Here is a 14,123-nt window from a genome sequence, read left to right on the forward strand (position 1 = left end):
CCCGTTCCTCCGTTGTCACCCTTGTGTCCCACCACATAAGTAACTGCTTGTATTAATTTTGTATGAATCCTTCTAGTGTTTATGCAAATAGGGCAGATGTGAATATAGTGATTAGCTTTTTAAAATTTAAGGACTTATTTAAAATTCCAATGAAATGTATAATGTAACTGTAGAGTGTAACCCTAAAATGTCCAATATAAATAATAGAAGGGGGCATTAAAACTGCATGTTTGGTCAGTGATAAAAGATAATGATTACAAGTGAAATGAATGATTAAACATTTCAATCATAAGATTAATCAAGATGATGGTAATTGTTCTAAGTCTGCTTTTATGTGTATCATGTTACTGGTTTAGGTAACACATTGTTCTTAGCTGCTATCTGAATGATTTATTTAAAGTGACTATAGAATTACTTCTCACATTGGTACCAGACTTGGCAGTGAGATTTTAAGTTGTTCAAGTGCTTAAGTATCTCTGTGAGCCAAAGGTTGGAGGAGCCCTCAGCGATTTTGGGTTGTGGGGGATACCTGAGCCTGACTGCACCTGCCACTCATGAGGATGATGACAGCGTAAGATTGGTCATTCTTCCAGGAGTCATCACTTTCCAGAAATTCACTCTATAACATAGTTTTTCTTTGATTAGCCATCATTAAGGGCAAAGGTACTTTCCATGGCATTTGTAAGGCAGCTAATTAAAAGGCACTTGCCGGACAATAGTAAGCAAAAGAGAAGTAGAATGAGAGATCATCGTTCTTTCCCAGTAAGAGAGGCGTGCAGGCTGGGCGCCTCGGCTCACACCTGTAATCCCAACACCTCTTGAGGCTGAGGTGGGAGGATTGCTTGAGGCCAGGAATTCAAAACCAGCCTGATGCACATAGCAAAACCATCTCTACAAAAGAAAAACTAAAAAACTTAGCTGTGCATGTTGGTGTGCACCTGTAGTCCCAGTTACTTGGGAGGATAAAGCAGAGGATTCCTTGATCCCAGGAAGTCTCAAGGCGGTCACCCCACTGGACGTAGAGTGATACCATGTCTCAAAAAAAAGGAGGAATGTAGTTCATTTTAAAACAGCTTTCTTTTTGTTAATGAGAGTTTTTGGAAAGTTCTAGAGTATGAACTAATGTTCTTCTGCTTCATCTTGTGTCTATTTGATTTCTTAGTCTTTTTTTTGGAGACAAGGTCTCACTCTTATTGCCCAGGCTGTAGTGCAGTGATCTTGGCTCACTGCAGCCTCTACCTCCCAGGCTCAAGCAATTTCCCCACCTTAGCCTCCCGAATAGCTGGGACTATAGGTGTACACCCCCGCCCAGCTAATTTTTGTATTTTTTGTAGCGATACGGTTTCACCATGTTGCTCAGGCTGGTCTTGAACTCATGGGCTCAAGCAGTCTGCCTACCTTGGCCTCCCAAAGTGCTCAGATTATAGATGTGAGCCACTTTGCCCTTCAGTCTTTTTTTTTTTTTTTTTTTTTTTAATGATGAAATGGTTTGGCATTTTTGGCTTGTGAAGTAAAGGGATCAGTTCATTTTTGTGACTGGGATTTATAAAATCATTAAATAAGTGATCATACACTAGATATTTTTAAACAGATTGTAAACTTTTGTGACTATCAACAATTTCTTATTTTGTAGGAGCTGGTAAAAATAGAGTTAGAAGAGTTAGTCACCCATTTTTGGTCAGAGTAGTTAGTTTGTGCCCATTGGAATTGAATGCTGAAAGACAAGGTTTTCATATTTATTGCATCTGAATCCCTCATTCTCTGTATTGATGATATGGTCATAAAGTGTATTTGGGGTGGGGCACAGTGGCTCACACCTGTAATCCCAGCACTTTGGGAGGTGTGAGTGGGAGGATTGTTCAAGGACAGGAGTTCGAGACCAGCCTGGGCAACATAGGGAGACTTCATCTCTACAGAATAAAAATTTAAAAAACTAGCTGTGTACACCTGTTGCCCCAGCTACTTGGGAGGCTGGGGTGGGAGGATTGCTTAAGTCCAGGAGTTAGAGGCTGCAGTGAGCTATGATTGTGCCACTATACTCCAGCTTGGGTGACAGAGTGAGACCTTGTCTTTTAAAAAAAAATTAAAAAGTGCATCTGTACTCCTTTTGGGTGCTGTGTTTATAATGAGTGGTGTTCCATTTACCTGAGTCACCGCCATGTCTAGTGGGCTCTTCTGGGCTCCATCCTGAGTTTGTCACACCTCCTAGGGCCCAGAGGAGATGATGTGGTATTTCTGTCACTAAAAGGAGTTCAAGACCAGCTTGAGTAACATGGTGAAACCCTGTCTCCACTAAAAATACAAAATTTAGCCAGGCATGATGGCGCATGCCTGTAATCCCAGCTACTCGGGAGGCCGAGGCAGGAGAATCATTTCAACCCAGGAGGTGGAGGTTGCAGTGAGCCGAGATCGCGCCACTGCACTCCAGCCTGCGTGACAGAGCAAGACTCCGTCTCAAAAAAACAAAACAAAACAGGAAAAGTCTTAGAGAAACCTTGTGTTTATTCAGAATAAAATGAAATAGTTAAAATGTTTTAGTGCCTTTTATTTTCAAATTACATAGTCAGTATCTTCTCTCATACTGATTCTTGTTTGTGTCTTTACCCAAAATAGGAGTACCCCTTTGTCATTTAATTAATTGTTTGATAGAATCTTCCAAATTATGGTATCTGGCAGAGGGGGGTGGGAGAGAGGAAGAATAGCACAAGGCTTTGTTGGGTGCCTGCTGCTGGTTGTATTTGAGATCCAAATCAACTATTTTGTATGAAATCATAGCTATTTTTTCCTGTAGCTTTTTTTTTTTTGTCTCTGTGCCATTGGTTGCTTGGATCAGGAAATGCCCTATATTTTTGTCTATATTGTCATTTAATTCCTTTTTTCATTGCCTCCTTGACTAGATGGTGAGATACTTGACATGGGGACCTTTACCTCATCAGGTTTTCATTAGTAAAAAAAAAAAAAAAATAGGGCCGGGCATGGTGGCTCACGCCTGTAATCCCAGCACTTTGGGAGGCCGAGGCGGGTGGATCACGAGGTCAGGAGATCGAGACCATCCTGGCTAACACGGTGAAACCCCATCTCTACTAAAAATACAAAAAAAATCAGCCAGCTGTGGTGGGACATGCCTCTATTCCCAGCTAGTCGGGAGGCTGAGGCAGGAGAATTGCTTGAACCCAGGAGGCGGAGGTTGCAGTGAGTTGAGACCGCACCACTGCATTCCAGCCTGGCTAACAGAGCAAGACTCCATCTCAAAAAAAAAAAAAGAAAGAAAAAGAAAAAAATGACTTTCCTTTGTTCGAATGGCTCCTGCTTTCCATGCAAGCCTCCCCGATCCCACTTCCAGCTTACTACTCCCATCCTGCTAGGCCATAGTATACTCATTTTACCATATCATGTACTTCAGTGCAAACATTCTCAAAGTCAGACTTACCAGCTAGCTGGTTGGTGAGATTTTATACTATTGTATTTCATTTGACATTAATTTTGTTTATATAGTAGCTGCTGTACTTGCATTTTATTTTCATTGTAATTTAAAATATACGATCAAGGGTATGGAGGAGTTACATGTTTAAATGTATTTTTGCTTCTTAAAAAACAAGAATCTTTATAGTTTAATTTATTTTATTCTTATTTTGAAAGTGCGACTATCTTAAAGATACAGATTGCACTGTTGAATTTCTAAAGATCTGTACAATCATTATAAATGTAAATGTAGTTTATGTTTAATTTCTGAGTGTATAATTACTGTATGTAAACAGATAGTGTTGGGCAGTCTTCTGAAGGGTACCAACTAGCTGTATAACCAGGTGCATGCTAACTAGTGGAATTAAAATTTTTCAGTGGCAGAGAATGTTGGCCAATTTATTTGGCATCTTAAGAGAGCATATGTTGGATTTCATTCTACAGGAAGGAACTCTAAAAATGCGTCTCAGATAATTCTGGTAGAATTGTTTTTTTTTTTTTTTTTTTTTTTTGAGACAGAGTCTCACTGTGTCGCCCAGGTTGGAGTGCAATGGTGTGAACTCAGCTCACTGCAACCTCTGCCTCCTGGGTTCAAGGAATTCTCCTGCCTCAGCCTCCTGAGTAGCTGGGATTACAGGTGTGTGCCACCACTCCTGGCTAATTTTTGTATTTTTAGTAGAGACGGGGTTTCACCGTGTTGGCCAGGCTGGTTTCGAACTCCTGACCTCGTGATCTGCCTGCCTCGGCCTCCCAAAGTGCTGGGATTACAGGCATGAGCCATCGTGCCCGGCTCTGGTAGAATTGTTAAATCTTAAAAAGACTGTAGGTTTTTATCTGTGCTATCTTGGTAATTAAAAAAACCCAAAATTAACATGGTTTTATTAGCTGTTTCTGGGCTAAGTTTGGTGAAAGTCTTTAAAGAAGTTATCAAAAGTTTTTTTAAAAATTATTATTATACTTTAAATTCTAGGGTACATGTGCACAATGTGCAGGTTCATTACATAGGTATACATGTGCCATGTTGGTTTGCTGTACCCATCAAGTCATCATTTACATTAGGTATTTCTCCTAACGCTATCCCTCCTTCAGCCCCCCACCCTCCAACAGGCCCCGGTGTGTGATGTTCCCCTCCCTGTGTCCATGTGTTCTCATTGTTCAGCTCCCACTTATGAGTGAGAACATGTGGTGTTTGGTTTTCTGTCCTTGTGATTGTTTGCTGAAAATGCTGGTTTCCAGCTTCATCCATGTCCTTGTAAAGGACATGAACTCATCCTTTTTTATGGCTGCATTATATTCCATGATGTATATGTGCCACATTTTCTTTATCCAGTCTATTATTGTTGGTTTAAAGTCTGTTTTATCAGAGACCAGGATTGCAACCCCTGCTTTTTTTGCTTTCCATTTGCTTGGTAGATCTTCCTCCATCCCTTTATTTTGAGCCTGTGTTTGTCTTTGCACATGAGATGGGTCTCCTGAATACAGCACACCGATGAATCTTGACTCTGTCCAATTTGCCAGGCTGTGTCTTTTAGTCTTTTAATTGGGGCATTTAGCCCACTTACATTTAAGGTTAATTTTGTTATGTGTGAATTTTTTTTTTTTTTTTGAGACGGAGTCTCACTCTATTGCCCAGGCTGGAGTGCAGTGATGCGATCGGCTCACTGCAACTTCCGCCTTCCAGGTTCAAGCGATTCTCCTGCCTCAGCCTCCTGAGTAGCTGGGATTACAGGCACCTGCCACCATACCCAGCTAATTTTTGTATTTTTAGTAGAGACAGGGTTTCACCATGTTGGCCAGGCTGGTCTCAAACTCCTGACCTCAAATGATCCACCTGCCTCAACCTCCCGAAGTGCTGGAATTACAGGCATGAACCACCACACCCAGCCTGTTACGTGTGAATTTGATTCTGTCATTTTGATGCTAACTGGTAATTTTGCCCGTTCGTTAATGCAGTTTCTTCATAATGTCAATGGTCTTTCACCATTTGGCCTGTTTTTGCAGTGTCTGGTACTGGTTGTTCCTTTCCATGTTTAGTGCTTCCTTCAGGAGCTCTTGTAAGGCAGGCCTGGTGGTGACAGAATCTCTCAGCATTTTCTTGTCTTTAAATGATTTTATTTCTCCTTCACTTATGAAGCTTAGTTTGGCTGGAGATGAAATTCTGGGTTGAAAATTCTTTAAGAATGTTGAATATTGGCCCCCACTCTCTTCTGGCTTGTAGGGTTTCTGCCGAGAGATCTGCTGTTAGTCTGATGGCCTTCCCTTTGTGGGTAACCCAACCTTTCTCTCTGGCTGCCCTTAACATTTTTTCCTTAATTTCAACCTTGGTGAATCTGACAGTTATATGTCTTGGGGTCGCTCTTCTTGAGGAGTATATTTGTGGTGGTCTGTGTATTTCCTGAATTTGAATGTTGGCCTGCCCTGCTAGGTTGGGTAAGTTCTCCTGGATAATATCCTGAAGAGTGTTTCCTAACTTGGTTCCATTCTCCCTGTCACTTTCAGGTACACCAATCAAACGTAGATTTGGTCTTTTCACATAGTCTCATATTTCTTGGAGGCTTTGTTCGTTTCTTTTCACTCTTTTTTGCTCTAATCTTGTCTTCTCACTTTATTTCATTAATTTGATCTTCAATCACTGATATCCTTTTTTCCGCTTGATCGAATCAGCTATTGAAGCTTGCGTATGCTTCATGCAGTTCTCATACTGTGGTTTTCAGCTCCATCAGGTCGTTTAAGCTCTTCTCTACATTGATTAGTTAGCCACTTGTCTGACTTCTTTCAGGGTTTTTAGCTTCCTTGCAATGAGTTAGAACATGCTCCTTTAGCTAGGAGAAGTTTGTTATTATTGATCTTCTGAATCCTACTTCCGTCAACTTGTTGAACTCATTCTCTGTCCAGTTTTATTCCCTTGCTGGCAAGGAGTTGTGTTCCTTTGGAGGAGAAGAGACATTCTGGTTTTTGGAATTTTCAGCCTTTCTGCTCTGGTTTCTCCTCATCTTTGTGGTTTTATCTACCTTTGGTCTTTGATGTTGGTGACATTTGGATGGGGTTTCTGTGTGGATATCCTTTTTGTTGATGTTGATGCTATTCCTTTCTGTTTGTTAGTTTTCTTTCTAACGGGCCCCTCAGCTGCAGGTCTGTTGGAGTTTGCTGGAGGTGCACTCCAGACCCTGTTTGTCTGGGTATCACCAGCAGAGGCTGCAGAACAGCAAATATTGCTGCCTGATCCTTCCTCTGGAAGCTTCGTTCCAGCGGGGCACCTGTCTGTATGAGGTGTCTGTCGGCCCCTACTGGGAGGTGTCTCCCAGTGAGGCTGTATGGGAGGCAGTATAGCCTCCTTGAGGCTATACTTGAGGAGGCAGTTTGTCTGTTATTGGATCTTGAACGCCATGCTGGGAGAACCACCTGCTCTCTTCAGAGCTGTCAGGCAGGGATGTTTAAGTCTGTAGAAGCCTTTTGTTCAGATATGCCCTGCCCCCAGAGGTGGAATCTAGAGAGGCAGCAGGCCTTGCTGAGCTGTGGTGGGTTCCACCCAGTTTGAGCTCCCCTGCCACTTTGTTTACACTGTGAGCATAGAACTGCCTACTCAGGCCTCAGCAATGGCCTACTCAAGCCTCAGCAATGGCAGACGCCCCTCCGCTAGCCAAGCTTCAGTGTCCTAGGTCGATCTCAGACTGCTGCGCTGGCAGCGAGCAAGGCTCCATGGGTGTGGGACTCACCGAGCCAGGCACGGGAGGGAATCTCCTGGTCTGCCAGTTGCAAAGACTGTGGGTAAAGTGTAGTATTTGGGCAGAAGTGTACCATTCCTTCAGGTACAATCACTCATGGCTTCCCTTGACTAGGAAAGGGAAATCCCCCAACCCCTTGCGCTTCCTGGGTGAGGTGACGCCCTGCCCTACTTTGGCTCGCCCTCCATGGGCTGCACCCACTGTCCAACCAGTCCCAATAAGATGAACCCGGTATCTCAGTTGGAAATGGAGAAGTCACTCATCTTCTGCATTGATCTCGTTGGGAGCTGCAGACTAGAGCTGTTCCTATTCAGCCATCTTGGAAGCGATCTCCGCCTAAACTATCAAAACTGTTAATTTAAATTTCTGTTTTGAAATTTATATTTGGCTGTTTGACAAAGATTCTGATTTTGAAATTCTATTTTTTTTTTTTTTAAATATCACACATCACAGAGTAGAAGGAAGCCTCTTTTGGAGGTTTAGCCAGATGTTCCTGAATAGCAGGTTTAAGTGTTCTCTCCTTAATCTTGCAGCTCAGTGCCATCATTGGTAAGTTGCCATCCCCATTCTTGGCTTAGGTATAGTGACCACCTTTGTTTAATATTCTGTCAAAATTTATCAAACACTAAATGCCACACAGTAGTCTAGGCACTGAGGATACAGAACATTAAGGGTCACAGACAACAAATAGTAGACATATATGTTATTAAGGTAATTTTAGGTAGTAATAAGTTCTGCAAAAGAAAGAAATAGGCTATGAAAATGGGAACTGGGATAGGTGGGATACTTTATTTAGATTGGGCTGGAAGGGTGTATCTAAGGAAGAGAGATCTTTCTTTTTTTTTTTTTAGAGATAAGGTCTCGCTCTGTCACCCAGGCCAGGGTGCAGTGGCGTGATCATAGCTCACTGCAGCCTCAAACTTCCGAGCTCAAGCATTCCTCCCACCTTGGCCTCCCAAAGTGCTGGGATTACAGGTGTGAGCTACTGTGCCGGCAGGGCCATTTGAAAAATGGAAAGGAGCCAGCCATTGGGAGAGCTAGGAAGAGCTTTTAACCAAAGTGCAGAGTGTCAAAGCAAAAGGCTAGTGGGGCTGGAGGGTGGTGAGAGTGTGACGTGAGGTTGGAGTGGCAGGCAGGGGTCAGTGACCTTGTGGGGAACGATAACATTCAGGTCTTATTCCAAGTGCAATAGCAATGACACAGTTCCATTCCTGTCATAAGTCAGTTACTCTGGCTGGAGAATGGTTTGAAGGGGGAAGGGTGCAGAATAGAAGCAGGTACCCCAGTTAGGAGGCTCCTAGGCCAGGTGAGAGATGAAATGATGTCATGGTCTGAGTGGGATTATATTTTGGAAGGGAGCCCAGAACACCTGTTGATGGAGTAGGTGTGAGAGTGAGAGAAATGGATTAATCAAGGTTGTCTCCTTTTTGATTTTAGGAACTGGATGGATTTTGTGAGATAGATGCCTTGTGGGAGGAGCAGGTTTAGTGATAGGTGTTTGATAGAGCTCTGAGTGCAGGTGTTGAGTGTATAGTCTGGAGGTGAGGGGAGAGGCCTGGGCTGGGAAGAAGTTGGGAGTTGTAATAGCAGCGTCATTTAGAGCCATAGGATCGGATGAGCCCACTCCAGGAGAATGAGTGTGGATAGGCATAGAAGAGGACTCAGAACCAAGGCTGGCACATGCCGGTGTTCAGGGGCTGCCAGAGATGACAGAAACGGACACTGAGTTTGAGCATTTAGGGAGGGCAGAGGAAACATGGAGAGCCAAGTGGAAGGTGTTGCAGGAAGGTGGTTGTGGTCACTGTTACTGAAGGATACTGAAGGGTCAGTGGAATGAGGACAGGGCAGCAGCCATGAAGTGGAACATGGTGTAGGGAGGCGCTTGGCTCCAGAGACACACTGTCTGCCTACATCACTCAACAGGTTTGTAATTGTCCTAGTCCATTTGTACTACTATAACAGAATACCTTAGACTGAGTAATTTTTAAGCAACAGATTTATTGCTCACAGTTCTAGAGGCTGGGAAATCCAAGATCAAAGCACCAGCAGATTCAGTGTCTGGCAAGGGCTTGCTCTCTGTTCCCAAGATGGCACCTTGTTGCCGTGTCCTCACTTGGCAGCAGGAGAAGAAGGGCAAAAACGGACTAGCCAGCCTCAAACCCTTTTATAATGGCACTGTTCCCATCCATGAGGGCATAGCCCTCTTGGCCTAATCACCTCCCAAAGGCCCCTCTTAATTGCTATCACCTTTGATGTTAATTTCCAGCATATGAATTTAGGAGGGACATATACATTCAAATCATGGCAGTGATCTAGGCCAAGTTATGGAACCTCTTTAAGTTCCAGTTTCTTCTGTAAAATGGATGTTAAAGACAGTGCCTGTTGTTGTAAGGATTAAGTGAGTCTATACGTGTGAGGATTAAGTGAGTCTATACGTGAAGCACACTTAGAATAGTATATGGCCCAGAATAAATTGTAGCTATTCGCCGTTACTGTCACAGTGGCATCCGATGACCCCTGCTCAATAAAAGTAGAATAGAGAGAGGATTCCCCATCTCTGGATTTACCTGATGCCTCCCTTGCGCTTTCTTTCCTTCTCCATAGACACATAGCAGGTGGGACTGGTCCCAAGGTTTGGATTCTTGGTATAGGAAGCAAGTGGTTCCCACTTGAGGCATTTTGCCTGGATTCTGTTTTGGAAATGTTCATGTTTGGTTGGTCCTGAAGTCTTGTGTAAATCCTACTTTGACATGTAATCTTTATTTTTGATTGTAGTAGTAGAAAAAATTAACCATAGTATAGTGAAAAAAGCACAGGTTTTATAGTCAAACAAACTTTGATTGTTTCTCAGCTCTGCCATTTATTAGCCATGTATCTTTGGGCAAGTTACCCAAGTTATCTCCTGTGTTAGTTAGGGTTCTCTAGAGAAACAGAACTAACTAATAGGATAGGTACAGATAGATGAGAGGGGATTTAGGAGGCTGAGAAGTCTCACCATCTGCCTTCCACATGCTGGAGAACTAGGGAAGCTGGTGGCGTAGCTCAGTCCAAGTCTGAAGGCCTGAGAACCTGGGGGCCGCTGGTGCAAGTCCTGCAGTCTAACGGCTGGAGAATCTAGAGCTGTGATGTCCAAAGACAGGAGAAGATGGATATCTCGGCTCCAGGAGGGAGGGATGGGGCAGGAGGGGTGGGGGATGGGGGTGTGCAGAGGAGAGGGAGGGAGAGAGAGGAAGAGGGAGAAAGACAGGATTTGCTTTTTTGCTTTTCCTCTGCATTTTTTTTTCCCAGTTCTTTTCAGGCCTTCAACCTATTGGATGGTGGCCGCCCCCACCCCGCCCATATTGGGTGAGAATGGATCTTCCTTACTCAGTCTACTGATTCAAATGCCAGTCTCTTCCCAAAACACCCTCACAGCCATGCCCAGGAGTAATGTTTTAACAGCTGTCTGGGTATCTTAACCCAGTCAAGTTGAAACCTTAAACCAACCATTGCACCTCCTCTTTAACTACTTATTAAGTTGAAATGATAACATGCTAAAATTTCGCACCTTTCAAAATTGTCTGTAGGCTAGGCTGTTTTATGTTAAGGCCTTCTCATGGTTTATGGCACAGGGTAGGTCGCCCATGAATGATAGCTATTTCTGATAATCTTTGAGCTCTTCTGAATGCAGATCCTTTAAAAATATTTATATATTTATTTTCTCTTTTCATTGTTAAAACTGTTACATTAAATCCAACAGAAATATTTCTAACGAATTTTAGTGCTGCAAGGGTTTTAGGACTTCAGATGCCCTTGATGTTCTGGAGAACTCTTTTGCCTTAAATGATGTTCCTGTTCCCTTCTTCTTAAGATTTGTCTGTTACCATTGTCTCTGTGTTATGAGGATCTCTTCTTCTGGGAGCTGATTGAGTGGAGGCAGTTGTGGTAGTTCTCAGCCTTCAGCAGGAATTGTAAGAGGTCATTTGCTTCCCAGAAGAATTGTTACTCCACTGGAAATCAGCAGGAATATAAGAATGTAAGAAGAAATCAGATTTTTTTTTTTTTTTTGAGACGGAGTTTTGCTTAGTCGCCCAGGCTGGAGTGCAATAGTGCGATCTTGGCTCACTGCAACCTCTGCCTCCCGGGTTCAAGCGATTCTCCCGCCTCAGCATCCCGAGTAGCCGGGATTACAGGCACCCGCCATCATGCCTGGCTAAGAAATCAGATTTTAAAAGAAGATAGGAATTTGTTTTTATGAGTCAGGGTGCTACCTGTTTTGTTCTGGTTTAAGATCACATTACCTTATTTCTACTTAGTATTGCCTTTTTTTTGGATTTGTATTACTTTTTGGTTAGAATTCAGTAGTACTAAAGGAAGGGCCCTTTTGTGATCCTTGCTCAATGCCCAGTGCGTAGTGGGCACTCCATAGATGTTAGTTGAAAGACAGAAAATAATGAGCTGGGGGATGGTAGTGTAGGCATGCCCTAGTCATTAACTTTTCTGGTCATCTTTGATCTGAGTGTGCTGTTGTGTATGTGAAAGAAAATAACACAAACGTCTTTAAAACTTTTGAGAGTCTGTTCTAAATAGCTGTCTCGAATGCCTTATCTTTTTGTTCTTTTTTCAGATTATTAGACTATTGATTTTATAGAATTTTCATATAAGTACATTTTAAAAATGGAAATAATTAAAAATATTGTTGCAGAAGGGTTTTCTAAAAAAATAAGAATTAAGGTAGTAAAAGAGCACCCAAGAATGTAGGAGATAGAAGATAAAAGCCAAATACATAGGACTCTGCTTCCCACTTTCTCTGCAAGCTTTATTTGGGTAGATATAACCTGATTGGGTAAGGCTCTAAATAAAAATAGTATTTCAAGCCCAGTGGAAATCTTTTACTCTTGGAAAAATACAGTGTATATATTTTAAAAACTTTTTAACAATATAATTTATCAATAAATTTTATTTCCTACAGGTATAATGTGAATACAGAGTTTTATTGGTTTCAAAAGTTTATATTAAATTGACAGTCCTATGAGGGAAGGATATAGCTTGGTATTTCTCAAAGTATATCATTTATAAAGACCTACATAAATAGCTTACAGTAATTGTGCCCTAATTATTTAGAAATTGTGTTACTAAATGTGTTTTAAATTCATGCATCAGATATCACATCCTGTCTCGTTCAGGGGCCTCAAGGAAATTATCAAACACAATGCAGTCATCTTATTTAAAAGGTATTTACGTTGTAAATAGACCGGAAGCAAGTAACCTAGCAAGATATCTGCCTAGTGTCCAGCAGCCTTGCAGGAGTTAAAAGCAAAATTTATCAGACATCAATAGTTTATTGAAGAAATAGTCCTTTTTGCTTCATAATTTGCAGAAGGCTGCAACTGTCAGTCATGATGTACTGCCTCTTGAAATTAGTCAATAGAGCAAACAGCAAGAATTGCTGTGGGCAGAAAATAAGCACTGTAATCATGACATAACTGGGGTCAGTGATTTATGGATTTCAATATAGTAGTAGCTGCATATGATTGAAAATTTACTAGGTCACTAGTGCACCAAAAATTTTATTCACAGCCTCCAGGCATCTTTTGAAATGTGCAACAAAATAAAAACCTCTGAACCTGTTTTGACACTGCAAACTCAGTGGATGACATGCCAGCCCAGTGAGTCTCATTTAAATGTAAATGTGTCATAAACTTTTGTACCATGCTCTTTAAAAAATGCCAGCTACTTGAAGGGATAATGCATGTGAAACTGATTTACATATTAAAGTAGTGAAAAAGGACTTTGTAATAATCAAGTTTGAATTCTTTTATTTTAAAGTTGGAAGCTGAAGGTGTTCCTGAAGTATCTGAAAAATATGAAATTAGCTCTGTTCCCACTTTTCTGTTTTTCAAGGTAAGGATAAAGGTGGTACAAGAGATTATCCATTTGTAGGGTGCCATGGGGCTACCTATTTTGTTTCTTTACCCTCTCTCTAATCCCTGAATATTAGGTGTTTGGCTGTTTCTGGCCCTCCACCTTTCTTCTGATAGTCTCATTTTTGCACCGATGCTGAGAAAGAAGACCATGCCAGCTGCTTGCCAACATCTTAGAAAAGTGGCATGGACTGTGTAGGGCCAGCAGCCAGAATCAGAGCTTCTTGATCAAAATTCAGATGTGTGGCTGTGGAACCCCAGTGTTCCCTGAGTTGGTTAAATTGGTTGTTTAGAGCATGTGCCTGGACATAATGGAGCCTCTGGCTGGTTCTGGTTTGATGAATGACTTTTAGGAAGCAGGTGCACACCTGTGCTTCCAGGCACCCATGGGTGTCATCGTAGTTCCCCAAATACCTCATTTATACTTAGTAATAGATTCATTCCAGCCAATGTGGGGGCAGTCTTTTTTGTATTATGTTAGACTGACCTGATTTGACTTTGAGATGTTGCAGTGTTTTCTCAGTGTGTTTCTGAGAAAAGAAAAAAATTATGTATTTCTAAAATTGAGATGCAGTGCAGGCAATTGGCAATGAGGGTTTCTTTTTTTACATCTCTGGTAATACTGTTGTCCCCTTTAAAAATCTGCTATAACAATGTCATTATTATGGAATGCTGCATGTATTCTAAATAACTTTTTAAACTTTAGAATTCTCAGAAAATCGACCGATTAGATGGTGCACATGCCCCAGAGTTGACCAAAAAAGTTCAGCGACATGCATCTAGTGGCTCCTTCCCACCCAGCGCTAATGAACATCTTAAAGAAGATCTCAACCTTCGCTTGAAGAAATTGACTCATGCTGCCCCCTGCATGCTGTTTATGAAAGGAACTCCTCAAGAACCACGCTGTGGTAAGAAGCTGCCTTTAAGATAATATAAACAAAATGGGTGCTTTCCCAGAATGGTGTATGGTTGAGATGGGCATCCTGTTTCCAAGAATGCTATACCATACATCTTATACTTGTGTTCACATACT

General features: G+C 42.0%; 1 protein-coding gene across 7 annotated transcripts in view; it reads left to right on the forward strand.

Annotated features, from left to right (window-relative positions):
* Positions 1-14,123, forward strand: part of GLRX3 (glutaredoxin 3) — a 50,615-nt gene that overhangs the window by 13,049 nt on the left and 23,443 nt on the right. For 5 of the 7 annotated variants that reach the window (XM_063782278.1, XM_054660009.2, XM_054660011.2 and 2 more), the window contains exons 3-4: positions 12,996-13,070; positions 13,797-13,998. In XM_063782278.1, coding sequence (XP_063638348.1) covers positions 12,996-13,070; positions 13,797-13,998 — 277 coding nt within the window. Of the gene's footprint in view, positions 1-12,746; positions 12,836-12,995; positions 13,071-13,796; positions 13,999-14,123 lie in introns of all 7 variants that reach the window. The other 2 variants (XM_063782280.1, XM_063782279.1) reach the window with 1 other exon arrangement.

Source organism: Pan troglodytes, chromosome 8 (genome assembly GCF_028858775.2).
Source record: "Pan troglodytes isolate AG18354 chromosome 8, NHGRI_mPanTro3-v2.0_pri, whole genome shotgun sequence".
NCBI lineage: Eukaryota > Metazoa > Chordata > Mammalia > Primates > Hominidae > Pan > Pan troglodytes.